Source organism: Podarcis erhardii (assembly GCF_964252035.2).
Source record: "Podarcis erhardii genome assembly, chromosome: 7".
Taxonomy (NCBI): domain Eukaryota; kingdom Metazoa; phylum Chordata; class Lepidosauria; order Squamata; family Lacertidae; genus Podarcis; species Podarcis erhardii.
This window is the reverse complement of record NC_138511.1, coordinates 77,681,255-77,708,513: the sequence shown is the minus strand read 5'-3', so window position 1 is coordinate 77,708,513 and position 27,259 is coordinate 77,681,255. Positions and strand designations below refer to the sequence as shown.

Sequence of the window (27,259 nt, the reverse complement as noted above, 5' to 3'; positions counted from 1 at the left end):
TACAGACATTATTCTTTCAATAATTTTATAGGCCAGGCTATGCTCAACATACAGGCATCTATGCATACCCACACTAGAGATACTGTTAACAAAGGAGGCAGTCCAGAGTTTTTTGGGAGGGAAAGCCACACACAACGTGAAACGGCACGAACAATTTATTAAACAAGAATGTCATATTCCCCAAAGGGAAGTTACTCTTAACTCACATTGCTGCAGGAACAAGAAAGCTAGGCTTGGATTGAGGAAAGGGGAAGAGACTTGAGGAGGGGGAGATGCGTCGGGGTCCACATCCCTCAAAATGGAAGGTTATGAGCAACACACTCGACTACAGGGAAGTACTATCTCAACATATACAAAGCAACAACTCTCGCTCCCCACTGACCTTTGCCCTGACTCACCACTGCAATTGCAGAGATATTATTTTTCCTGCTTAGAAGGGTAGGAGGAGGTTACTGGTGGTTCTTGTCATAACTCCTACACTGGCTTCTGCTTTCTGGAGGGAGTCACAGCCCATGAGAAGACATGCAGAGCTCTCCCGTCTTCGCATGTAGGTGGGAATCGGAGCCCTAAGAGACACGGAGCAAGACCCATGCTGGGCGACAGGCAGTACGGTGGCCCAGTAGGGACACCACACTAATCCTGCATTTCTGCTCCTTGCATAGCATCACCAGAGGAGGGCTAGTGCCCACCCCCTACAGCTCCCTCTCTGGAAGACACATGTCGCTTTGTGCCTCTGGACGCCGGCTCAGATGCCCTGGCCCACCCAGCTCAGGGGGTGGGGGAGCCTGGCTGCTGTTCGGCAGCTACCAATGCGAGGATGTCACGCTCAGGCCAGCAGGCGGCTGTACTCGGAGAGAGCAGAGGATTTCTTCACACCATCCCAGATGCGAGCTGCATAGTGGAACCTGCCCAGGAGAGGGAAAGGAACATGGCAGTCAGCTTCAGCCCAGAGGCAAACTGGGTTCTACTGAGTTATCTGCTCTGTTCCACAATAGCCTCACAATACCCATAACGTTATGGCAAGTTAATCTGCATACGTATATTATTTATTTCTACTTTCAAATGGCAGACACACACACACACGTGTTTGTGTTAATTTTTTTTGGAAACAAGTAACAAGGGAGAATGAGCACACTGGAAAGATACAAAAACCCCAGAAAACCGAGGCATGCAAAGGAAGGAAGGAAGGAAGGAAGGAAGGAAGGAAGGAAGGAAGGAAGGAAGGAAGGAAGGAATACAGGGTAGAGAATCCATGCCTGACACAGACAAAACTCAGGTTTTCAAGTTTTTGTCAGCCACATCCTGTTTCTAAATTTCTGTGTGCAGGAGAGCTAGAAACTTGCTTTAATATACAAATGTGCTTCTTCAAAGGCAGATTTTACATCTGAAATCTGATTCTGCACTTGTGCAGTAGGCCTGCATGCAGAGGAAATTTGGCAGCCCTTTCTCTGGCATACCAGGAGAAGGGCAGGCCTCTTCACTCCTACGTAAGGGTGACTGGTGCCCCTCTAAAATGCACTGCGGCTCACAATGCTACCCAACTGCCCACAACTCTGTTTACTGTGGCTACTAATACCTCTTGCATCTCCTGAGGATGATCTATATAGTGCACAACAGACTGAGAGCATGCATGCTCGCAGAAGTGAGGCAGCTTTCATTATGCAGTGAAACTCACATTGCGTTTATAGTAGAGGCATTCCTGACTCTCACACCCCTAGGTTTAAAATCCTCTTAAATCACGTGCAAAGGTTAAGATGGAGACATTTCAAAGGATGAGGTACATCTTATACAGCAATTTTTGTTCTGTTCTGAGCGGAAGTCTTCAGAATAACATACTTTTAGACATCACAAATGTCCAGTATATGCATCTCAGCATTGCCAGTTAAAGAGTCTGATGCGCAGGTTGCTATCTCTGTGAAAACAAACCTTTCTGGCTAATTGGGAGCAATTAGCAATTTACAATACGTTTAATTTTATGGCTTTGTTAGAAGTGTGGTTTTACCGCTTGTGATAGGTGCCAGCTGTTTTAAAATTTCATAGCTTTGCAATAAGCTTAAGGTTTTGTGACAGGAAACATTGTTTTAAGAAAGAAAATATTGTTTTAAGGTAAGAGAATGGGGACCAGAAGGCTGGTAATTTGATTCTGGTCTGTATCACCTTTCTTGGTGTGGACATCACAGAGATGCAAAATATGCCTTCCTCCCCTATGTAACAGGTTCAGCTGGGCGACCTTGGGTCGAGGGAAATTATTAACAGGACACTCAGCTCTGCGGTCTGAGCCATTGTCTGAAACCAGCCAAGGCAGGGTGGTACATGAAGTGATGACACATTAACTCGCTCAACTCAAAAGGGAGCCTAGCACCTTCAATATGAAGCTTTATTGTGACATGAGCTTTTGAAAGCAGAAGCATACTTTGCCAGGTGTGGGAAGCTGGAACATTATTTAATTACATAAAATGATTAGCATGGAGAGTGACTTGCCTGACGAGAACGGATGCTCAATGGGCCTTGCAATCCCCCAAGTTAAGACCCCTCTTAAGTCATTCTCCTATGCTACTTCAACCACCAAAATCACACACACACACACACACACACACACTCACACACTCTTACCAGTTCTTTTCGGTCAGGATGGTATGGGACAGCTGAGGCCGGGACATAGACATAATCTGGCTCCGAAGCTTGGCAATCAAAGACTGGAAACTGGGGTGCCCCTTGTACCCAGGCAGGAGGGAGAAGAGGGGGCCACTCCCAGGGGCTGCAAAGGAAAGGAAGGAAGGAAGGTTACTCCATCTGTTGGGGCATCTGGAGCTTTCACCAGAATGCAAACAGCCCTTTCCAAAAGGAATTGTAATGAGAGAGAAAAAAACCTATCAAATAATAAAAAAACACTGATCCTAGGAGGAAAAAGCAAGCAAGTGATTTGTTACCTGGTGTAACTGAGGTGGCAGTTCAAGCCGTGATGGGGCCATCACCCGCATCTGACTGGGTTGAAAGGGCAGGCAAACAGCTGCACCGGCCCAGGAGGTCCTGGGCTGGCTCAGCCCCTCGTGGAACACCCTGTTTCGGGGCTTTCAGTGGATTAAACTAAACTGGCACCAACTTCACAGGCACAAGGTGGATGGAGGGACACCTTCACACAATCCACACCCCCCACCAGCCCAGTACACTGGGGATGCAGGTTGCAGTGTTATTTGGAGCAGTAGGGAGAAATTCAGTGGATGGATTTTGCTCTGTGCTCCAGGGTTGCTGCAATTCATCATATCAGGGCAGAACTATATGCAATCCATACGGAAACCTAAATCACTCATGCAACATAATTCTGCTATTTTGGCTAAACAGGGTAGGCAGCAAAATGTGCTCTTAAAGCCTTCCCTTCCTGCAGTTTCCTCACCCCAACTGTTCTTCTAGTAAAAGCCTATCTTCTCCCCAGAATAAAGGTAAAGGTAAAAGACACCTGACAGTTAAGTCCAGTCGTGAACGACTCTGGGGTTGCGGTGCTCATCTCGCTTTACTGGCCAAGGGAGCTGAAGTTTGTCCGCAGACAGTTTTTCCAGGTCATGTGGCCAGTATGAGTGAGCCGCTTCTGATGAAACCAGAGCAGCGCACAGAAACGCCGTATACCTTCCTGCCGGAGCAGTACCTATTTATCTACTTGCACTTTGATGTGCTTTTGAACTGCTAGGTTGGCAGGAGCTGGGACCAAGCAACGGTAGCCCACTCCGTCGTAGGGATTCAAAGTGCTGACCTTCCAATCGGCAATCCCTAGGCTCTGTGATTTAGACCACAACGCCACCCATGTCCCAAGTTACCCAGAGTAGACGCACTGAAATTAATGGACCTAACATAGTCATGATCAATTGCAATGGGTTTACTCTGAGTAAAAGTGGAATACCACCGAATACCATTAAGCTCTTTTTTTGAGAGAACTAACTTGGCAGATCGCTGGAAGGGAAGGATTCTGAGCACACAAAAGGGCTAAGCCTGTTGTCATCCCCATCCCATCTTCCACCCAGGAGCCACCTGCAGCTAATTCATATGAAAAAGAAAATGGTAGGCAGGTGAAAGGATTTCTAAGGCTGATGTAAGACAGATGCTGTGCATTGCTTTTCAGTTTTGATTTAGTATTTGTATCCACCTTTTTAAACAACAACGCTGTGCTCAAGGTGGCTTGCAGTAGCAATATTAAAAAATCAGCAGACATTGCGTTCACTGTAATCATATCTAAAGCATGGCAGTGTATAAATAAAGCAGAAAACGAGTTCAGCAAACAATGCCATTCGATACAAACTCATAATGAATCAAAATACCAGAAATGGCTGCTGAGCACCAGCCCTGCTCTCTTGCTCACATGGTGAGCTAAATATTAAATGTGGATTCAATTATGTTGGGGAGCAGTTGGCAGAGGAAGCTGCCCAGAGGCAGAAGGCAGTGGGGGCTTCAGACCTTCTACCTGTTTAAATATCAAGCAAAAGGGCTGGAGACACAGCTCCAGCTACTCACCTGCCCTAGGCAGAGCATCATCCGAATCGCTGTCCATAAATGGCAGTAAGAACAGGTTGACCTCTGAGTCCAGGTAACTTTGAGGAAGGCCAGGAAATATGTTGCATTCCAGCATGGAGAGGGTGCCTGGTGGAAAGAAACAGTGCGGTTAAGCAGACAACTGTCTTGAGATACCCTGAAATATAATTTTCTGGGTTTCCGGGGCTTAATAGGTGGCAGCCAGGAAGTCATTGCTGCCTGCTGGCCCACTGGGTCAGCAACCTGTTGTATTTGGGATGAGAAAGCGCAAGTCTCTACACTGCCTCCTTTCGCAGGCTTCATCTTCTAGCTATTTTAAGCTCCACAATCTGGCCTTTCAAATAAATTGGAAAGAGGCACATTACCCTTATATTTCAGGTGAGAGTGCATCATAATCTTGTCAATAACCAGGTGCATCTGCTTCAGGTTCCGGGGGCAGAAGTTCTCCCTCTTAGCTTTGTTCTGGAGAAAAACTAGGTGGGGGGGGGAGGGAGGTTTACAAGTGTCCTAAATGTGCCTGTCCCGATTGCTCAAATCTATTTTTTTTATAAATAATTTTTATTAAAGTTTTCCAATTTAAAACAAATTAAATCCAATTTATAATCTTTTTCCAATAACCAGGACTTCCCCTCCCCCCCCTCTTGTCTTCCAGTTTAACAAATCAATTCAACAAATTCTTATCCCCAAATTACACTTATCATCAATAACCCAATTTTTCGAAAATTCCCATCCCCTAAGATCGACCTAATTCCCTTCCACGAGTTCCCCCCCTTCAAGAATAATGCAGATAAAAATAAACAAGATAAAAAATAGTTTTGCACCCTTTGGATTCCAGATTTCCCTCCCCCCTTTCCCGGTTGCGTTCCCAATATCCCTCGACATCTGATATCTTCCTGGGGTTCCCACATCTCACTAAACCCAAACCTCTCTAGTCCTTTACCAGTCATTTTTAAATTCGAATGTCCAATCATAGAAGGAGTCTATCTCAAAAAGGGGCCCATTTCTTCTATCCAGATTTTTATATCCAGGAGCAAAAACTCCAATTTTATTTCTGTAAGCTTGTCAAATCTGAATGTCCCAAATGTTCCCACTTCCAGTTCTGTCCAGATCTTGTTATTTCATTATTCTTATTAATCACACTCCTCCTTTTTATTTTTTGCTTTTTCCCTGCTCTTCTGCCGAAATGTTCTATTTCCAAAAGTTTCTAGTTTCTCTGCAGAGGCTTGTTATTCAGGAGCAAAACATTGCGTCATGTCCCTTTCATTTACATCCATTGTTTTCTGTAGTGTGTAGACCTCTGTAGACAAAATAATGTTCCATTTCTGCAGTTTCCCAGGAGATAAAAAGTTCTGTTCAACTGTTCAAATTTCCAGTCAAAAACACTTGCAATATCCCTCAGCTCCTCTAGATGGATTTCAGTAACTGAGTTCCCTTCCAGATCACATCCACCAATCCAAGTAGCTTGTTGATCCTTATTTGAAACATTTTATATCCAATTTACAACCAATGTAGCCGGCAAAGTCCTCATAACAAAGTCTCTGTTTTGTTCTTCCGTTTTGACAGCTCTTTGACAGCTGTCAAAACCTCCGTTTCTCTTCCCCAGGCATTTTCACCGATCGCTCCCGGGGTTCCGGGGGGTGGGTGGGTTGCTTTTTAGATCAAATTCCACTTTTCTCCTCCAGCTCAATCTTATATTTTTCCCTCGCGAAGTCACTAATTCATCAAGATAAGGTCACTCTCGATCTTAGTTGTTAAGTCCTTTGTTTTGGCTCTTCTACAATTGGGGGGGGGGATGACTTCCTTTTTATACACCCCCCCCCCCCCGCTCGCTCTGGATTTTAAAAATTTAACCCTCTTTTTAATCCATATTCCAATTACTCACGGGTTGTTCTTTTGGATCCAAATTTTCAATGGAAGAAGCCAGCGCTCTCCGCCAAATGGCATGCGGCTTCGCTCGGCAGGGGAAGCGGAGGACTCAAAGCACCACCCCCCCCCCGGCGCCCGCTCCGAAGCCTTTAAAAAGGCTCTTTCGCGGGCCGGGGGGGGCTTAAAGGTGCCAGCCGAGTCACCATGTCCATGGGGCTCCGTGCCCATGGTTTTTGCGGGTCCCCGCGTCGCCGGCGCGGTAGAACCCAGCCCCTGCCGAGCCGGCTCCCTCCGGAGCTCGGAGGGAGTCCGCCATTCGGCGATGGCGCCAACCCGGAAGGTTGCTCAAATCTAAACAAGAAGAGATAAGGCCATCCCCACCCTAAGCCAGAACTCATCCAATTGTGGCGCTCATAGGAAGGGGAGTTGTCTGTTCAGATTTCCGAATTGGCAGCTGTTAATGGCTGTGGGCGTTATTTTGTCACGTCTACCAAGACGCTGCACAAACACACAATCTAGGATCCCGCTTGCAGCTTGGGTTACCTCAGCTGTGTTTCAAGAGAAGAGCTGGGAAAAAGTGGAAACACCAACTAAGATGCCATCGGTGGCCTCTTTCTGCTATGCCCCTTGTTTTCATCATCCCATGCCTTCTCCATCCCTTGGGTCTCTGCCTCCACCCCCCACCATCCTTTGCTTTCCACCCCACTGCCCACTCCAGATCCCAGGAAAAAGGGCTCTCTTGTGGTCTCCCTCCTTTATTGGTGGAACATTGTCTGGGAAGCACCAAATGGCTGGAGGCCACTTAAATTTCCACTATGCCCTGAATTGGGGGTCTGGTAGAACATTAGAACTGCTGCTATGCCTGGCCGCCAGTTGCTGCTCTCATTGGGAGTACCCAGATACAATTTTATCTTTCTTTAGGGAGGCCCTTTGAGCAGGTATCTGCTGTAGGCCATCGCAGGACCCTGCCAGATGCAATCACTCTTGGAGACAGGATACTGGGGTGAGAATGGGACAGGCCACTGATCCAGCCCAATAAAGATGTGCTTATGCTGTTTCGTACCAATGTGCGGGTAGTATTCTGTGCCCTCATCCGAGCCAGAGGAGCCGCTGGATTCGTGACTGGGAGACGGAGTGGAGGGCTTTACCATCTCAGCTGTCTGCAAAAACCTGCAACAAAAAGCCAGCAGCGGTTGAAGACTAGGAATGATATTTTGCAATGAATAAGTAAGATGAAGCATTGTTTGAATAGACCTTGTCCCACCTCTAATTGAGAATGGAAACACTGCAGGAGCTTTCTGCTACCGGCCATTTTTAAATTTTTGCTGTTTCAAGGGAAACCAAGTGATACCAATTCTGAGCGCACAAATAGCTGGGGCAGCTTGAAAGATGGCAACAGAAGCATGAAGGTGAAAGAGGCATTTTTCTTTTTCTTTCATCCAGAGATACTGGGCTAGCACCTACTGGTTGGCATTAAGATGGCCAGTTAGTACCCACAGAAACAGATACCCCTATACTGTCTGAAATGGATCAAACCCAACCAGCCCATCACAACCAGACATACACTCAGAACTTACAATACTAAACAAACATTTTTTCCTCTTGTCAAGACCGCTTCAAGATGTATAGCGCAAAATACCAACTTTTTGGAAATACTGGGTGTTTCTCGAGGATTTTAAGTACCAACAAACAGGAGAGTCACCAAAAGAAAAAATCCATTCTCAAGACTGCAAATTTTTCTCAAGATCAACCCTGCAATTTAGCTTTCGAAATCTCTGAATTTTCAAATATACCCGCACAACTTCAGAGCTGAGGAAACAAAATGAGGACAAGTGCATATCTGAAATCTATCAATTCCCTTAACTTACTGGTAACAGCATAGTATAAAGAACATGAGGTCCTATATTTTGTCTAGTAATCTCCAGTTAAAAGACACCCAAATCCAATGCCAATGAAATCTTAGGGACTGAGTAAAGTTCCCAGTGCTCAGAGGGTCATATCTTCAGCATCCGGTATAGCTGGCACCTCTCTGCAGTATCCCAGACACAAAATAAATTATGCCTTATTTGTATTAAATTATAGAGGTAGCAAAATCCACCACTTGTGGGAACAAGTTGCATGCTACCCAAATGTAGAATTCAGGTTCAGGTTTGCAGGGAAAGATTATGCCCAGCCCTCTTGCTTAGGCAGCAGGAAAACGAAGGGGCTTAACTTGTGACCCTGAGGCACTAGGGCAGGCTTCCTCAAACTCGGCCCTCCAGATGTTTTTGGCCTACAACTCCCATGATCCCTAGCTAGAAGGACCAGTGGTCAGGGATGATGGGAACCGTAGTCTCAAAACTTCTGGAGGGCAGAGTTTGAGGAAGCCTGGCCTAGGGCCTTTGGTTTGACTCTTTCGTTTCCTACGGCTGTGTGACTAGCACGCCTCACCTGTACAGGCTCAGATCAGTAAACCAGTCTTGCACCACGATGACCACATGGCAGACAGTGAAGAGGAAAGCAGCAATCTGGAGGGACTGGAAGGAAAGCAGGTGTGAGTAGGAGACGGGTCAGAGCTTGGGACCTCAGGGTACAAGGTTTTGATCTGAGCATGCTCTCAAGAACGCAGGCCAAAGGACACCTTTGCTCCTGTGCTGAGAGCACCATGCTTCAAAATCAGCTACGCTTTTGGTGGGAAACTCCCTTTGGCATTATATGGGGTCAGATGAGTTTATTGAAGGGACAAGGCCAGCGAAAAAAGAGTTGAGGGAGAGTTATATTGTAAGGATTACAGAAGATAACAGAACTGAGCCAAGAAGCTGGCTTGAAAAGGGCAGGAATTCCCCATTTCTCCAGCTTTGCTTTCACTTATGCCTTAGCACTGTGAGGACCAAAGGGACAGGGAGCTACCTGTCTCTATAGGGAGGTTCACCCCCCATCATCTGCCAGAGGTGAAGATTCTGCAGCCACACCCGCCACCATCACCCGACACATACAAATGATCCCTACCTGCATCTCAACGTAGGTATGAGGTAGATTATACTCCGGAGGCAGCTTGCGGTCATTGTTGATCAAGTGATCTAGAATGGAGGGACTCAGAATGGGCTACAGAGAGGGAAAAAGGAAAAAGCCTTTGTAGGGTTTTGTTCACCCTAGTTTCTAACCTGAGGCTACTCTGTTGTCAGTCCTCATTTCTTAGCTAAAGCTAGTCCTTTCCTAGGGCACTAGGTTTTCCTACTGAACAATGCTACCTCCTTCTCAACAACTCATGGATGAAACATTATATCCTGTGAATTGAGAACGTGACCAATTTATATTCTTACTCGTTTTGTCTTTCTTCACTCACCTAGATGCTCAACAAATTTGGCAATCACATCCCTGAATAGGGTAACTGTGCCCCTGAAGGACCAGGTGCGCAGCCTGGGAGTCATTTTGGACTCACAGCTGTCCATGGAGGCGCAGGTCAATTCTGTATCCAGGGCAGCTGTCTACCAACTCCACCTGGTACGCAGGCTGAGACCCTACCTGCCCGCGGACTGTCTCACCAGAGTGGTGCATGCTCTAGTTATCTCCCGCTTGGACTACTGCAATGCACTCTACGTGGGGTTACCTTTGAAGGTGACCCGGAAACTACAACTAATCCAGAATGCGGCAGCTAGACTGGTGACTGGGAGCGGCCGCCGAGACCATATAACACCGGTCTTGAAAGACCTACATTGGCTCCCAGTACGTTTCCGAGCACAATTCAAAGTGTTGGTGCTGACCTTTAAAGCCCTAAACGGCCTCGGTCCAGTATATCTGAAGGAGCGTCTCCTCCCCCATCGTTCTGCCCGGACACTGAGGTCCAGCTCCGAGGGCCTTCTGGCGGTTCCCTCACTGCAAGAGGCCAAGTTACAGGGAACCAGCCAGAGGGCCTTCTCGGTAGTGGCGCCCGCCCTGTGGAACGCCCTCCCATCAGATGTCAAAGCGATAAACATCTACCTGACATTCAGAAGACATCTGAAGGCAGCCCTGTTCAGGGAAGTTTTTAATATGTGACATTTTAGTGTATCTTTTATCTTTGTTGGAAGCCGCCCAGAGCGGCTGGGGAAACCCAGCCAGATGGGCGGGGTACAAATAATAAATTATTATTATTATTATTATTATTATTATTATTATTATTATTACTACTACTATTATTAAATAGATCTTTCACCCAAGCTGTTTGTGGCAAGGCAATGGAGGTCTGGCATTTAAACCCATCCAGGATCTACTGGACATTGCATGGCGAATTCTCCAAAGATAGTCGGAGGCAATTGCAGAAAGATGACCAAAGCAGAGACCTGAGTGTCAAGGAAGATGATACGCTCCTGGGTGATGAAGAAGTCGATGCCACTGGTCTGGTTGCCCCCACGCTCCTTGATCTCCTGGCTCTGAGTGCGGAACACATATGTCCTGGAAGAGAGGGGAAAGGATTGGCAGGGAAGACAAAGCAGAGTTGATAAATCTATATTGAATTCCACTTGTGGCAGTGAAGACTGATCACTGACTGGCTGAGCTGGTGCGAAGGCATGCCATGTTCCATCATTCCTAGTGCTTAAAGAAAAAAGATGAGAAAACGTCTGCAGCCACACATGTCAGTGTGAGGGAAAGAAAAGCTGTCAGTTTAGCAGGGACTATAATCTTATTTAGATATTGGGGACAGGAACAGATTCATGAGGCTGTGTTTTAACTGTTTTTACTGTCATGACTGTGTATCACGTTGAGATGATTGTGCAGAAGGCAATGAATAAACTGATGGCGGTGGCGACAAGGCAAGCTTAGGGCTGGAAAGAGATTCTGGGATGTAGAGAATCTAAGTGGCAGAAATCTCAGAAGCAAGGTGGTTGAAGGAAAGATTCCAAGTACACAAATGAGAAACAGATGAAGGAGGTTTAAGGGCAGAGGAGATAGGGGATGAAAACCATTAAGAGGAGGTGGAGGATGAATGTTACATATTGACTTGAACCAGCCAGTTATTTGGCTTAAGGCTTCTAGTACCGCTACATCAGCCTCAAGTAATGTCTCCAGTCCATCAAAATCACAAGGCGATAATCTTCAAAGCTTTACTTGCAGCATGCCCAAGATGCATTGCCCTGCATCTTCAGGTACCCCACCCCCTAAACAGCTAAGAGGATCTCCCAGCAGAGGAAGTCTCCCCAACTACTTTCCTTATTTTATGCAATTCATTCTCTTAATTTCCAACCCTTCATCATCCAACCCTTTCCATTAAACAGCCTGACTCTGCAGTTATGGTTAACGGTTCCCCTGGGCCAAGCCCCCAAATTACCTTTGATCCTCTTCAGGCTGGTTGGCAGACAGCAGTGACATCACCATGGATTTGCCTGTGCCCTGCAGTCCCAGCACCCCAACCACCAGCACATCCGTTTGGTCCAGGAGATACTAATGTGGGACAGAGGGGGGAAAACACTTGTAAAACATAACCAGCTAGGACAGAAATCACAGGAGTTTTAAAGAGTGGGATTATCTAGGCATTGTTACCATCGTTTCTCAGCGTGGAGAAATGTTCCCAGGGAAATAACCCATCCCCAATGCAGGCATACTTGATCACAGAACAAGGGCCGAGAAATTAGAAAGTGGGATTACAGGGGGAGTGCAGGAAAGCTGCAGGAAGAGGAAGGGGTGCAGATGAGAGATGACCAGTAAGTAGGAAGCCCCTGGACTTTCACAGTACCTCAATGGCGCTGTCACACCAGTTCATTTGGTCGTCCACCAGCTTGATGCTGTGTTTCATCTTCTCCGGGGCTAACAGCTTGGCCTGGCCAACCACAGCTGGAATGGCAAGAGGGTCTGAGGTCAACAGGGGCCAGGTGATAAGTCCCACATAAAGGTTATTTATTATTTATTTAATTGATTAGTTATTTAATGCAAAAATAAAAAAGGTTGCCAAACAGCTCATAAAAAAGTGAAAATGGCCTAACAGAACAAAACAACGCATTCCAGTGAAGTCATTCCAATAACCCATAAATAAAATACAGGCAGTGATCATTAACAGCTTTCAAAAGTCCCATTTACTCCCCATTAAATACTGCAGCTCTTTCTAGGAACAGCAATGGCATTTCATAAGGCGAGCCTGACTTTCCCAAGTTCTGCTCTGCCCTACTTCTTGTTTGAACTTTCGCCAAACATTCCCAAACAATTCCAAGTCCATTGATCCCCAGTCACAGGGACTAGCACAGTGTTCCCCAAACTTTTTACACCTAGGAACCACCCCACCGCCAGATTAAAAGTGAAGGCACAGCACATACACCCAAGAGAGGATACATGCAAGATTTCTCCATTGGTGCCTAAAACAATACGTGGGACTTCCCATTTAACAGCACTTCACAAAGGTTGGAGCTCCCTTTGCTCGGTAAGTATAGGGCCAGTATCAGGGACAGACATAACTGTGCAGCTGCTGAGGCCCACAGTACCTGCTGCCACCCTCTGGAGTTTCCTGGTCCTGCCACTCTTCCTCCTCCTATCACTGCTTGCTCAGTCGCCCCCTTTCAAGTATGCAAGCAACGACAAGTGGCAACTCTTCCGGGCAAATGTGCAGACCAGGCAAGAGAGTGGGCAACAGTGACTTGGGAGAGGAGGGAACACCTTGCCCAGAGCCCCACCACCATCCTACAGCAAAGCAAACGGAATGGGCGCCAAGTCAGAAATGGGGCAACTTTCTGAGCTGCTGGTGCTTCCAAAGTGTCAGTCCATTCTTGTGCAAGGGCTTTATCCAGGCATCTTAACTCAGGACCACAATCCTTTACACGCTTACCTGAGATTAACCCCCAATGAACTCAATAGGACTTACAGTTTTGAACAGATGTGCATCAAATTGCATTGTCACCCTCTCGGGTTGATGCTGGTGCCTTTATTTTGGATGGCCACACAAAGTGCTGGATGTACAGTGGTACCTTGGTTCTCAAATGCCAAAAACCCGGAAGTAAGTGTTCCAGTTTCCGAACGTTTTTCAGAAGCCGAACGTCCAATGCGGCTGTTGGCTGCTGTTCCCAGGGCGCCTGCACCAATCAGAAGCTGTGCCTTGGTTTTCGAACATTTCGGAAATCAAACGGACTTCCAGAACGGATTAAGTTTGAGAACCAAGGTACCACTGTATTCAGTTATGTTGGCCAATTCACCAAAGCACACTTTACGAGGCCCGGTGACACAGTGGACTAGAATGTTACACTGAGAAGTGAAAGCAGACACTCTTGAGATGCTTTGCATACCTGACTGGCAGGGGTGCTTCTTAGCACTCTGTCTCTCATGGGAGTTTATTACAAATCAGGGCCTTAGACTGGTTAATTTTACAGTGGTACCTTGGTTTACAAACTTAATCCGTTCCGGAAGTCCGTTCTTAAATCAAGGTGTTCTTAAACCAAGGCGTGCTTTCCCACAGCAGCGGGGGACTCGATTTACAAATGAAACAATCCTCAACAGGAAGTGAAACATGTTCCTATTCCAAGGCAAAGTTCACAAACCAAAATACCTACTTCTGGGTTTGCAGCATTCTAAGTCCAAATTATTCATAAACTAAGCTGTTCTTAAACCAAGGTGCCACTGTATTTGATGCAGCGTGTAGACAATGCATTGGGCCCCAATACTTCCTCCATGCCCCTTCTCTCCTAATCACAGCTGGCCTTTGCAGCACCCAAAGTCTCTACATTGTTTTAGTCTGGAACAGGCCAATGATCCCTCATGACTTACGGTCCATGACGCTGCTGGGTGCAGTTGAGCCCATGCCCCGATTCTGGATCTGGTAGACCGGCTGCGTGGGGCGCTGGCCCTCCTTCTCCACCTTGGCGACAGCAGCGGGGGGCTGAGCGGACGTCTCCGTTGCCCCCGCAGGACCTTTGCCTTCCTCCCGCGACTTCATCAGCACAATGGGCTTCTCTATGGCCGGGGCGGCAGCAGGCGCTGGAGCAGGAGTGGGGGTTGGGGTCCCCTTGGACTGTGAGGACACAGAGGCTGAGGACACAGAGGCCGAAATCCAACATCTCTCTCGGCCAGAAACGGGAGCACAGCCTCATTGGCTCAAATGCAACACTGCCTCCTTCCCAGAGCTGGGCACGTGACCCACCCACCTCTGTGCTACCTAAAACAGCCGGGGTGGAAAAGAGGAGTCCCTTCTCTTGTGAGTGTCTACACTCCAGATTCCTTGTTCCTCCACCTCACCCTATGTAACTTCTAAAAGGGAAATTCACACAGAGAAGATGAAATTAAAAGAAGAGGGAATCTCTCTCTCTCCCCAATCCCTTTTCAAACAGAGAGGTAAGGAAAGAAAGAATTGGCAGCTAAGAAGTCCATAGAATACTCCTCTCGAGGAAGTGGATCAGAATACATAATTTTATAAGACCTCTGCACAGTTCAAAGCATGCTGAAGGCGACTGACAACAGGGGAAAAATATGTAACTGCAACGAACAAAAGTAAACAACAAATAAAACATTAAGAAACACAAAACAATTCCCACATCACAAAATCGAAAATAAAGACACAAAAAACAACAGCAACAATGGCCCCCACCTACCCACCCCCCGCCCTGTAATCTTCGGCTGAAGGGCAATATACAAGAAATGAAAAATAAATAAATGATAAACTCAACAATAGCCCAGCCCTAGCTGCTAACCTCTAAGCTTTCTATTATGTATCAACTGTTGATGACCAAAAGCATCAATAACTTCCGCTAAGCTTTGCTTGGCAAGCCTGTTGCTCAGGAGCAAGCCAGAGCAGCCACAGGAGCTCTTACTGGCCTCTTCGGAGGGCAACCATGGGATCGAGCAGGGGACTAAGGCCCATCAGGCCACAGCGTGCTAGCATTTTGTCTCCCAACCTACCCTTTCTGCAGGTGGCTTGGCCAGGATGATGGGTGTCTTCTGCATCACGGTTCCCACCGGCTCATCCACTGGGTCCTACAAGGAGTAGAACAAGGTCAACTTGGGGACCCACGTCGCTCGCTCACCTTATTCCCATCGCAGCCAAAGCGTGGAAATTACCCGCCGGTCTCGCTCGCGATCCCAGGGGATGTAGTCACGATCCCGGCCCGGCCCAGACAGGCTCTGGTGACCCAGCTCCTTGTCACGGTTCCAGCGGCGACGGCGCTCGTACAGCCCAGGCTGGCTGTGCCCCGACTCGGACATGTGGAAGCAGGACCTGGGAGGCGGAAAGACAAGTTAAGAAGCTGAATAAATAATAGTAATATCTGAGAAACAAACTTTAGTCTGAGTACATAAACAGCAATTGTCACCTGTTTCCGCAAGGATGCTAAGAGACACTAAACCAGCAGGTTTTGGGGAAGGGCAGAAAGATGCAAGCAAAGAGCAGAGAAATATAACAAAGGAAAAGGGCTCTGCCAAGGCCTCTCTTGCTATTTACATTGTGATCATGAGTCCTTTGCCTGGGGTCTCAGCTTGGGAGAACGTGGCTGAGGTGTAAAATATGTGTATGGAAGAAGGTGTCCTTTTCTAGATCAAGGATGATACTGAGAAGCCTTTGAGGGTTGGATTTGACTATACCTACCGTACCTGAACAACCCTTCGCTGGGTTGTTCTTGGTCACGCTGGGGTGTGACTGAATGTTGAGAAGCAGCATGTGCAATGCCCACACATGCATTGATTATTAAGAATACTCCAAAACCCAACAGGGGGTGGGAATTGCTTTTTCCTCTGTAAACTATCGGTCATGAAAACCCGAAGACCAGAAGTACAACTTGGAATCGAATATTCTTCCCTTGTCTCTGAAAGTCCAGTCGACTGAGTTTCAACCACAGACCTACCCATCCCTTTCCCAAGGCTTGAGATAACTCAAAGGCCTCAGGCCCTGAAACCTGCTCCCAGGTGGGCTCACAGCTCAGCAAGAGGATGCAGAGCAGCCTCAGGTTCCATCCATGTCAGAACTAACCAAACATGAAGGCAGGACTAGGAAAGACCCTACCTTAAGAACAACGGCTGCCACTCAGCGCTGGGCTGGATCATCTGCCTTCACCCATTGGGTGAGTTGCATCACTGTTGTTGCTTTTTAAAGGTGGTGTTTTTTTTTTTGTAAGGCTAGGACCCGAACCGATGAATCCAGGAAAGAAAATTCTGACTAAACAACAGGAAGAACTTTCTGACAGCAAAAGCTGTTTGACAGTGGAATGATCTCCCTCAGGAGGTTGTGGACTCTCCTTCATGGGAGGTTTTTAAGCAGAGGCTAGATGGCCACCTGCCACGGATGATCTAGTTGAGATTCCTGCATTGCAGGGGGTTGGACTAGATGACCCTTGGGATCCCTTCCAAATCCAAAATTCTATGATTCTACAATGCTGTGAAACAGAAACAGATGTATACAGGGGTAGGGTGATAAGATGCCAAGGCTGAAGGAAGCCTTGCTCCTGTACCAAACCTGTCCTTGTACTAAAGGGATACCTGCAGGCTCTCTACAAGTGCCCCCAGTCATTCAAGGTAAGGATTTTCAGGGGTGGTGTCCTGCCTGTGCAATTCCCTTCTTCAGCAAGGCCTACCTAGTGCCAATACTGTTATCTTTTGGATGCCGTGCAAAAGCATTTCCATTCTCTTAGGATTTCTAATGCATTTAGCATGCTGTAATTTTATTGCACTTTGTTTCGATTTCAGAATTTTTCTTTGGTTTTGCAAACCACTGGAAGCTTCACTGAAGATCGGCATATAAATGTCTGTAAATGTTCCTCGATGTTTAAAGAGCTGTGTTGTATACATTTCAGTAGGCGCAACATTTCCTCCTCTGTACCTATCAAAATTCCCTCCTCCATGCAACTATTAAAAATATAAGGGCCCAGCTTGCACTTTAAGGTGACCAGGCGCAAAGGAAGGGAGTGTTGAACATGGCACTGTGTTGAAGTTTGGGATCAAAAGTGGGACCTAGATCAGCAAATTACTTTTAAGGTTACTGGCCTAGATTAAACACTCATCTGACTCAATGGCTGCATCCAGATAGCACAATAAAGCTAAGCCATGAGTAAGCATGGCTGGAATAAACCTAGCCTCCCTCCCAGGGATAGCCACGAAAAGATCAGGAGTTTTTGCTTCTAGTTTTGATTAACCAGTTTTGGCTTCAGCATTACGTCCAAACTATGTTTAATCTTTCCCAACCTGATGCCCTCCAGATGTTCTGGACTACAACCCCCATGAGCACTGGGTATGATGACAGTTGCAGCCTAAAATATGTAGAGGTCACTATGGTTTGCTGAAACTCAAGCTAGCTCCCTAAGCCGCAGTGTGAAGTGACTTTGTTTCAAACACACCATCACTAAGCTTAATGTGGACAACATGGCATGATGTAGATGATCAAAACATGAAGCATAAGCTTCCTTATGTCTACACTGGGATATAAACAAGGGCTATACCAGCATGAGGGGAGGGAGGCTTATTATTGTCACAGTAAACCATGGTTTGTTGTTGCTTTTTGTTTTTGCAATGTCTGAACACAGCCAATGTAAGGCAGCCTTCCTGGATCTCGTTTCAAACGTGAGAAATCAACCCTGCAGTGCTCATTACAGCTGTGCATTAAGCACCTCAACAGGCAGCCGCAGAGAACAATATGGAGATGGATTAGCAACCTGGAAAGAGGAACGGATTTAGCCTGCTTAAAGTTTCCATGCAAATAAAGAGAAGCTTGTGGGGAAAAAGAGCAAAGTAAACATGCCTTGCTTAAAAATAAATAAATAAGAGTACAAATGGAGCATGGGAGGCACATGAAAATGATAATGCTTCTGAGCATGTGCAGAATGTCTCCCAACTTACTAATTTAACTACCTCCATTTACAGGGAAAGTTTCCAGGTCTGAAGTCATAGCTTCTACGCAAGGTCTAACCATAGGTTGTTGTTCTGGGCAGGGGGTGGGGGTGGGCAAGCAAAGGGACTATATTAATTGGCGGAAGGATACACTCATATAATTCGGTTTTGACGTCACTAATGCAGTATACAGCGGAGGGATATAGAGGAAAATATGATCCAACAACCAGCGGATGGATACCGCAAACTCATTTTAACGTCCAGCGGATGGATACTAGGGCAAAACCTGGAACTACCCACTCGGTCCCAGAGAAATACCTGAGCGGCGGGGCGGTAAAAGCTAGCAGCCCCGCTTACGCAGGAAAGAGATCCTCCGAGCGTCCCTGGAGGCAGAAGGTAGCCTTAGGCGGCGATAACACCTCGTTGAATGCGGGTTGGAATGCGGTCCTGCGAATCAGCGCATCTCGGAAGGTAGCAGGGTTGCGGACCTCATCGGCCACCGTTGCTTGAGCCAACGCGCATGCGCTGGGCGTCATTTCTCGCTCCGGGGACGGGTGAGCGCCGTTGGCTTTGGATTGACGCATGCTCAGTCTTCGGCAAGTGTGTGCTTTGCCGCGCTGCTTTCGGAGCCTTTCATTTGCCTAGGCAGCGTTGCGGAAGTAGTTTCATTTATACGCATGCGTCAGAAGCCGACAGAACACGCGTAGATGGATCTCATTCCGGGGGCGGGGCGTGAAACCAGAGCGAGGCTAAAGGCCAGGCAGGGCGAATGGGGTAGGCGGGGCTTCCCACCTGAATGGTAGTGGCGTGTAATGGTTGGAGCAGATGATAATAATAATAATAATAATAACAATAATAACAATAATAACAATAATAACAATAATAATTAATACTTACAACACAAAACTTTTCCCCAGCAATTAACTAGAACTTGCCATAAGGGAAGTATTTTGGTGGTGCTAATAAACAAGATCATAAAAATAAGTAGAAGTGTGTCGCCAAAAAAACCAAAACCAACCCCTGGCTGCCTAATTCAATACAGCATTCAGTGCAATCAACTCGTTTACTCTGGAGTAGGGGGGCCCACTGAGCTACAGGCTGCGGCAGGTCAATCATGTCTTCACTTTAAAAACTTTTTTTTTCTTCCTGTATTTGCCTGAATCCCCGTTTAAATCAATCTAAGCTAAATCCAAATCAAATGTGGAAATTCACAAAAGACACACAAGCATCTCCTTGAGCCCCCTTTGGGGAGGGGGGGTGTCACAATACTACACTGAGAGCAAAAAACCGCTCCTGGAAGAATTATTTTGTAGAGACTGAAAACAAGAGCAGCCAACTAGGATCCAAACTCGCAGCAGCCTTATCCACGTTAGGCTCGCTTTGTTCTCACACCCTTCCTTTCCCTCAATCCGAAACGACCGCGCGATCTTCGCGGTCCCTTCCAACTCTACAAGTCCTTCTAGAGCATGTGCAGAGTGCTTTTCAGCTCCCACAGGCTTTGAAGCATCCTGACTTGGAGGGGGGTAAAGGTCCCCGTGACCACGAAGGGTGGTGAATCCCAGGCGAGCCTGCGGCGCCATTAAGCGGAGGGACGGAGCACGGGGCGGGGAGTTCCGCAGGTCACCCAAAAGCGCTTGGCTGGGAGTGTTAAGAGGAAAGGAATCGAAAGACTACGACTCCCAGCAGCCTCTGCGCCCTGGCCACTCCCACCTCCCCAGCAATCTCCGGGCTCGTTTCCGGCCGGTCGCCGTGCGCTTTGCGAAAGGGGAGGCGGCGGCCGCAGTAGGAAGAGCCGCGGCCGCGGTGCGGCAGGTCGCGTGCGGCGGGCTCTCCCCGGAGCGCGGGCTCTTGCGGATGCCCCGGGGCGCCGCCCTCCGAGCACCATGCGGGAGGGTCTGCTGGGCTGGCCCGGAGCAGCGGCGAGGCCTGCGGGATACGCCTTGGTAAGGTCGAGCTGGAGCAGGAGGAGGCAAGTTTGCAGCCCGGGGGGAAGGGGGCGCGCCCGCAGCCAGCAGGCGACCCGATCCCTGCAAGGGAGAGAAAAAATGCTAGATGCTAGGCGGGGCTTGGAAGGGGAACTGGCCTGGATTCGCCCCTCCTGTATAAAACGCAGAAGAGGAGTTGGTTCGCAGCGGAGGCTGCTCGAATGGGGCGCTGCCCCACCGACTCCAGCCTGCCCCAGCTCCATGCCTTCCTACTTACTGCTAGTCCAAGGGGAATCACTGGCCGCCAGCTTCCTGCTCCTCCCCAGACTCAGAGTTGCCCTCTCAGCAGGGAGGAGGAGGGGGACAAAGCTAGAGGATTAGCTGGCTCTGCCTGTCATTGATTCTCATTCTACCCAGGGTGGGGGTCTCTGCCATTCATTCTGCTGGTCCCAGTGGAGCTAAAGGAGGGATGGGCGGCCTCAGTTTCCGTTTTGTGTGGCATGCGCACTGCTTTATCAACTAGATGGTGTGCTGTTATGTCCCCCCCCCCCCCAAAAAAAGCTGCAGCACATGGCCAGGATCTCTGCGACATTATCGCAAATAGGAGCCCATCTAGTGCTGCACACCTTCATACAGCTGTCCCAGCAGGAGCTAGGTGGTCCAGTGACCTCCCTCTGGTCTACAGTCTGGATTCAGTCTCCTCCTTGTTTTTGCAGAGTTACGCTTGTGAGCTGCAGTTCCTGAGCTTTAATTGTGGGAATGGCAGCCAGATCTGCTGTTCAAGACACGTAATCAGAACTCCTAGGTTAGGAACAGGAGCAGCCGCCTTTGTTGAGGCCATTGGTCCAACTAGCTCCTGCTGCACCGGTGCTTCGTAAATATTTCTCCCCCCACCCCACCAACCACTTGAAAATTGCAGAGGGTCTTGGGGGACTGCTTAATGATTTTCCTGTTTGCTGTAGCAGTTGTAATATGCTGTGCCAGGCGCTGCATGGTTTTTAATTGCATTTTAGCAGATGAGCCATAGACCACCTGGAAAAAGCTTGTGGGCCACTGAGACCAGTACCAGTCTACACTGACTGGCAGTGACTCTCCAGGGTCCCTCCTTGGAGCTGCCGGGGATTGAGCCTTCATGCAAATGCTCTACCAGTGAGCTGTGGCCCTTCCGTAAAATGTGCATGGCTGTTTCCATTTGAGTGCAAGGCATCCTTGGCCAACCTGAAGCTCTCTCCAGATGTTTTGTGCTACAACACTCATCTGATGGGACTGGGAGTTGTAGCCCAAAGCAACTGGAGGGGGCACCAAGTTCGTAAAGGCTGGCGTAAGGGCTTGTGCAGCAGGGGGACTGGGAGCCAGATAGTGCTATGAGATGTCAAGGAGTGGCTGTTGAATCTCCAAAAATGGCAACTCTGCCATTGGTGGAGCTTGCATGTTTTGCTCAGGAACAAAAGTTATTTGGAAAGGAGGGATGGTGAATTTTTTCTACAGCCCAATAATGCAGCTGCAGAAGAAGAAGAAGAGTTTGGATTTGATATCCTGCCTTTCACTCCCCTTCAGGAGTCTCAAAGCGGCTAACATTCTCCTTTCCCTTCCTCCCCCACAACAAACACTCTGTGGGGTGAGTGGGGCTGAGAGACTTCAAAGAAGTGTGACTGGCCCAAGGTCACCCAGCAGCTGCATGTGGAGGAGCGGAGACACGAACCCAGTTCCCCAGATTACGAGACTACCGCTCTTAACCACTACACCACACTGGCTCTCTCTGCAACTGCTTTGTATGAAAGCTTGTGGCCTTGGCGGCATCAGGGGCTCTCTAGATCCAGGACTCCTGGGTCCCTCTTTCAGTCTTGCCCCATGAGCCCGACTGGAATTGATAAGCAGAGTCATCTTTTCTGTTCTCCTTTCCCCACTGTCCCAAGCTCAGCAGGTTGGCCCATTTCATTGTCCGGGGTGTATCAGTTTCCCATTTGACATGGCTTGCAGTTGTGAATTCTGATTTTTCAGGAGAAGGTGAGGATCGTTCAAGATGTTTCTCCTCATTTCAGGGCGCTATGGACTTGGGAGGGATGGATGTTGGAGCTGAAATTGAGCTGACGGAAGATGGGTCTCTGGATGAACTGCCTCTGCACTTGGTATGCAACAGGGTCTCAGCTCTTCTCCCTGTGGTGTGGGGATACCCGAATTGCTTCGTGTTTATAAATCTGCACCAACGCATGGCTTATGAGGGTAGTATGAGAGGCAGAGGGTACCTTGGGTTCTGCACTCTTCTGTGTACAATCCCACTCACCCCAATCTTGCATTTTGTCTAAATTCTGTGTGTTTGCCAGCTGTTTACACTAATCCAGAAGGTCACATGGAGAATCAAGTATACAGCGGTACCTCTACTTACAAATGTGATCCGTTTCAAGGTGCCGTTCGCACCCTGAAAAGTCTGTAAGTAGAGCGCCGCTACTGCGTGTGTGCGAAGCGCAATAGAGCGCTTCTGCACATGTGCGAAGTGTGTAAACACTTCCGGGTTTGCTGCGTTCGTAACCCTAAAAGCCGCAACGTGAAGCAAACGTAACACGAGGTATGACTGTACTGGTAAAAATATTCTGGTTTTAAAATAATCCCCATTACCCTAAATTAAGCCTTGTTGCTTATAGTGGTGAAGAGTATTTCAATTATAAAGGAATAAAGTGATGGATAAAAAAGGGGGAGAAGTGACAGGGGGAAAAGAACAAAGATGTGTATAAGGGAAAATATATATACGTACAAAAACGCAATGTAATATACTTCCATGCATTCTTATACAGCAGGCATGTCCAAAGTCCATTTTGGAGGCCTAATCTAGCCCGCCAGTTGGTTTAATCCGGCCCCTGTGGCAGTTTATTTCCTGGGGTAAAATCCTAAAAAAAACCCACTTCAACAACTTCAACCCTTAAAAAAAGCTCAAAAGCTTAGGGGTAAAATCGGCCCTCATGGCTCTTCACTTCATCAAATCTGGCCCTCTTTGAAAAAAGTTTGGACACCACTGTTTTACAGGGTAAGTCCTTTAAAAGAGGACACATGTTCCATGGGGCCTCTTTTAAAAGACTCAACCTGTATAAATTGATGTAGTGTTATTATCCTAAGCATATGTAGATATTAATAGCCTGCTACGTTCTGTATCAACTCATTCCACTTATTTTTTTTGAAATAATTTTTATTAATTTTACAAAATAAATTTCACATTTACCACATTTAAATTTTAAAACCAAACGAGATTCTTCCGAATCTCAGGACTTCCCTTCTCCCCTCTGTGGGTCCTTTATATGTCTAAATCAACTGCCTATTATAGTTCTTCCACATTATGGCCCTCCAAAATATCCACAGTCTTTGCAACGTTGCAAGAATTACTAAAAGCCTGCCAAAGAACTCAAATGATTACAGTGTTCTTTTAAATACAGTTTATATATGTCCCATTCCCTATTGAAACTTTGATCCTCTGTATCAGCTCATTCCAAATTACGTTCTATTTTTCCAAACAAAGCCTACGTCTGTAAGCAGGAATAGTGTCTGGTGTTAACATCTTCTGTTAACATATCTCTCTCTCCTTCCACCACCAGGAAAACGCCAAGAACTGTCTCTCCTGGGAAACCCTGGACGCCTCCAGCAGCGATGACGACGGGGAGGCCTATTTCACCTTCTACCTCCCTGCCCGGCGCCCGGCCCGGCCTGCTCAGCGCCTTCCGGCTCAGCGCCCGCCAGCCTCCCCCTCTGCCCGGTCGGCCGCTTCCGCGAAATGGATCCCTCCCTTGTACCCCTGCCCGCTGCGCCCCAGCCTTCCCGCCGCCCCCGGGAGCCCGGCGTTCGGCGCTCACCAGTGCCAGAAGTGCCTGCAGGTCTTCATGGAAGAGTGGCACTACGCCCAGCACCTCAAGGACCATGCCCAAGAGGAACTGCAGAAGCCCGCAGCACCACCACCCCGGGCACGCTCCCCACCCCGCAAGCTGCGCTGCCTGGAGTGCGGCAAGCGGTTCCTGCACCCAGAGCACTTTGCCCGGCACACCAAGTGGCACCTGAAGCTGGTGCGGAAGGGCATCAAGGTCTGCCACAGGAAGGGGTGCAGGCGCTCCTCCTCTTCTTCCTCCTCCTCCACTTCCCCCGCCTCCCAAGCTGCCTATGTTTACAAGCCCGCCGAAACGCAGCTGGGAGCAAAAGGTGCGTCCGGCCTGCTGGCTGCACAGGAGACTCCGGGGCAGCCAAAGAGGCTCCAGGTGCCCCGGGCCCAGAAGGCGGGCAAGCGGAAATCCTCCAAGCACCAGAGGAAGCTGCCGGCTGCCAGTGCTCCGCCCGCAGAGGGCCTGCTCGGTCCCGCCCACCCGGGACATTCGGTGGCCATCTTGGATGGGGACGTCGGCGTTGCCCTGCTGCAGCCGTGGCAGAAGCAGGAGGCCATCTTGGAAGGCCAGGTGGCGGGGGGCCTGTTCCAGCCGGCGGTCATGAACGCCGACAACCAGATCATCATCCTGGACGGCGACGAGGCGGAGGTGCAGGCCACCCTCTTCGACGGGCAGGGGAATGTTAATGCCCTCCGGCCTCTTTTCCTCCGGGCCGAGGAGCAGGCGGCCATTTTGGACGCTCCGGTGAGCCTGAGCTCCCTGCAGTTGGGCGGAGTCAATAAGGACCAGGCCGCCCTTGGCACCGGCTGGGTCTCCCAGAACCCTTGCACGCTCCTCCGGACTGTGCTGCTCCAGGCGGACGAGCAGGGGGCCGTCGTGGACGGCCAAGTGGAGGCCAGCCCCATGCAGCAGGTGATCATTAAAACCTCGGAAGGTGCATCTACGCTGTATCTGGACCCAGACCCTCACCTTTCGTCTGTGGACTTGGCCACCCTCCACCTGGTCCCTTTGCACCAAGAGTCTCAGTTTATAACCGTACCGTACGGGAACGCATTGACCTTGGACAACACAGATCCGGCCTGCGACGAGAACGGTGGTTGGGAACAGCCCCAGGCCACCAACGTGCAGTTCTCGGGGTACATGCCAAACCCGTGTCAACAAAACAAGCAGCCATCACCCCCGGCGACCGCCAACCTTTCCCCCAAAGGCTCCGTGGTTGTCCGCCTGCTCCCCGGCACGTCCGGGGGGGACCACCCTGAGGTCTTGGACCTGGAGTACGACATGGGCGGCGGCATCCCTGTGGCCTCTGAGCCGTGGGAGGCAAATGGGAGGGCTGGGCCAGAGGCCTACGGTGCCGAAGTGGTGGCGGCGGCAGAGGAGGACTTCATCGTGGTGGAGGTGGACCCTGACTCGAGGGGCCCCAAGATGGCGGCGGTGGGCCACCCCCTAAGCAGCCACAGGAGGAGGGTTCGGAAGCCGGCCAGAAGGAGGAGGACTGCGTGGGGCTTCCGGTGCCCCGATTGCGGGGCACGCTACAGCCGGGTGTCCCAGCTCCGCGCCCACCAGAAGTGGCCCCGGCGCCGAGGGCGGGGCTTCCTGTGCGAATGCGGGACTTCCTTCCGTGGTCTGCTGCACCTCCTGAGGCACCAGCTGCAGCACCTGGAGGAAGCCCTCTTCATCTGCGCGGCCTGTGGGAAGTCCCTCAAAGGGCACACGGGCCTCGCCAGGCACGGCTCCTGCCACCCTCGCCCGGCCCACTTCAGCTGCCCATGCGGAGCCAGCTTCCGGCGCCTGTCCCGCTACCTCTGGCATCACGTGAGGAACCAGCGGCCCGGCCTGCGGGTGTACACCCTCTCAGGTTTCCTCCCCTCGAGCTGAGCCAGGTGGGCTCGCTCGGTCAGGGCCCCAGGAATATCTGGAGGTCCTGTTGAGAGCGGACCCCCAGCCTTTCGCCCACCAGGTCCCTTGGCGGTTCGCCTTGTATGTCTGGGGACCCGAAGACAAAAGGCTGCTGCTTCCGGGGGAGCATTAGTCTGACACGGTTTACTGGTTGTGAAGCTTAACTTGTTTCTGTTGGGATGTATTTCTTTTGTTTTGTTCCCCTCCCCTCATGTAATTATGACTGTGAAAATTAAAACAGCAAAAGATGCTGAGTCCATCACTCTTTGCTTACCTGCAGGGGGAGGCCTGTGTGGTAGCAGAAACCTGTATTTCTTATGTGGGTTGTGTTCACAAGAGGAAGGCTGAGGTGTGTAGACTGGGATTGTTCAGAAAGGCATGGGCTGCAGCGTGAGGCACAGAGATATCTGGAGGGGGCCAGCTCCCATCATCCCATACCATTGGTTGGAGTAACCAGGGCTGATGAGAATTTGAGTCCAACAGCACCTGGGCAGGGGGGTGGGGGACACATCATATTGGCTGTCCTTGGTGTAGCAGCTCAGCAGACTGAGAACACATTTGGGTTGACTGCAAAGGTGCCCCCATTGAACCAATCAACAGCTTCTTTTCACATTGTAAGTTATTTTCAATACAGGTACCTAAACTAGGGGTGGCAGACGCCATCTTAAGCGGTGCTTCCTCCTGCCAGAGAATGCAGAACGCATCTTCTAATATGTTTTTGCAACATGTGTGCATGAGCTGAAAACAACTTATGTATATATCTATGCAGTTCTTGGGATACATCCAGACTCGAGTCAGTTGAAATTAGGTTGAATTGAAATCAACGAGTCACGTCGTAGCCACGACTTTATTTGAGAACTTGTCAATTTCAGTGGTAGAGCTACTGTGGATCCAGCCCGTTGCCTTTTCCTGTATCCACATGAATGCAGATTTCATTAATCGTTTGATATGTAGTGACCTCTATTCCAGGGGAGTAAAGAACTCCGGTCTCTTCCTTGGAAGTGGCTGGTGAGATGCAAACCCCTCTGCTTAAAACTGCTGCCTCGGGGTGTTTTGGGATGGCACCCCAGGGGTGGGGGTGGGGACAAAAAGTGGTCCTGATGTTTCCTTCCTTGGGTCTGGTGTGCAGCCGTCATTTAGCAACAGGAATAATGGCCTTTGTTCATTTTTATTTGAACCATTTATATACCGCTTTTAGTTAAACAAAACTCTTAAGCGGTTTACAACATAGGTTAAAACATCTTAAATAAACAGCAGATACCAAAACAAAAAAAGGAGAGCATTTCTACGTTCTATAAAACGTAACTAAGTAGAGCATCCTCATTAGCTGCAAAAAATGCAAGGAAAATCCATAGTAAAGGACTAATTCCAAGCATCCTCTAAAGATCAGGAAGCAAAATAATTAAAAATGAGCTAAGAAGTATAAATTTCACCTTTTTTATA

At 48.9% G+C, this 27,259-nt stretch overlaps 2 protein-coding genes across 6 annotated transcripts; one reads left to right on the top strand and one right to left on the bottom strand.

Annotated features, from left to right (window-relative positions):
• Positions 1-137: 137 nt before the first annotated feature.
• Positions 138-18,626, bottom strand: SMG9 (SMG9 nonsense mediated mRNA decay factor). Of its 3 annotated transcripts, none has more exons than XM_081869170.1 (14): positions 18,451-18,626; positions 15,379-15,535; positions 15,220-15,294; positions 14,092-14,335; positions 12,080-12,177; positions 11,675-11,787; positions 10,689-10,800; positions 9,376-9,471; positions 8,818-8,903; positions 7,451-7,557; positions 4,887-4,994; positions 4,504-4,629; positions 2,614-2,758; positions 138-905 (listed from the first exon to the last, which is right to left on the bottom strand). In XM_081869170.1, the coding sequence occupies exons 2-14, from the start codon at positions 15,520-15,522 to the stop codon at positions 827-829; spliced, it is 1,533 nt and encodes a 510-aa protein (XP_081725296.1). In that variant the 5' UTR covers positions 15,523-15,535; positions 18,451-18,626; the 3' UTR covers positions 138-826. The 3 variants fall into 3 exon arrangements, with proteins under 3 accessions (XP_081725296.1, XP_081725297.1, XP_081725298.1); XM_081869171.1 differs by lacking the exon at positions 18,451-18,626 and adding an exon at positions 18,142-18,244; XM_081869172.1 differs by lacking the exon at positions 18,451-18,626 and having other exon boundaries at positions 14,092-14,352; positions 15,379-15,442.
• Positions 18,470-26,070, top strand: LOC309345642 (uncharacterized protein). 3 transcript variants are annotated; one of them, XM_081868882.1, is made up of 3 exons: positions 18,470-18,603; positions 22,100-22,186; positions 23,642-26,070. In XM_081868882.1, exons 2-3 carry the CDS (start codon positions 22,106-22,108, stop codon positions 25,793-25,795), a joined length of 2,235 nt encoding a protein of 744 aa, XP_081725008.1. In that variant the 5' UTR covers positions 18,470-18,603; positions 22,100-22,105; the 3' UTR covers positions 25,796-26,070. The 3 variants fall into 3 exon arrangements, with proteins under 3 accessions (XP_081725008.1, XP_081725007.1, XP_081725006.1); XM_081868881.1 differs by having other exon boundaries at positions 18,578-18,686; XM_081868880.1 differs by lacking the exon at positions 18,470-18,603 and adding an exon at positions 19,725-20,075.
• Positions 26,071-27,259: the final 1,189 nt, after the last annotated feature.

Bases quoted from the DNA above. Each gene is read 5' to 3' on its own strand.
- LOC309345642 (XM_081868880.1), top strand. From the start codon at position 20,016: ATGCGGGAGGGTCTGCTGGGCTGGCCCGGAGCAGCGGCGAGGCCTGCG. The intron at 20,076-22,099 runs GTAAGGTCGAGC...TCCTCATTTCAG, and splicing joins GGCCTGCGGGATACGCCTTG to GGCGCTATGGACTTGGGAGG. The intron at 22,187-23,641 runs GTATGCAACAGG...TTCCACCACCAG, and splicing joins ATGAACTGCCTCTGCACTTG to GAAAACGCCAAGAACTGTCT.
- SMG9 (XM_081869170.1), bottom strand. From the start codon at position 15,522: ATGTCCGAGTCGGGGCACAGCCAGCCTGGGCTGTACGAGCGCCGTCGC. The intron at 14,336-15,219 runs GTAGGTTGGGAG...GTGTCCTCACAG, and splicing joins CCAAGCCACCTGCAGAAAGG to TCCAAGGGGACCCCAACCCC. The intron at 7,558-8,817 runs GTGAGGCGTGCT...TTTTTGTTGCAG, and splicing joins ACTGATCTGAGCCTGTACAG to GTTTTTGCAGACAGCTGAGA.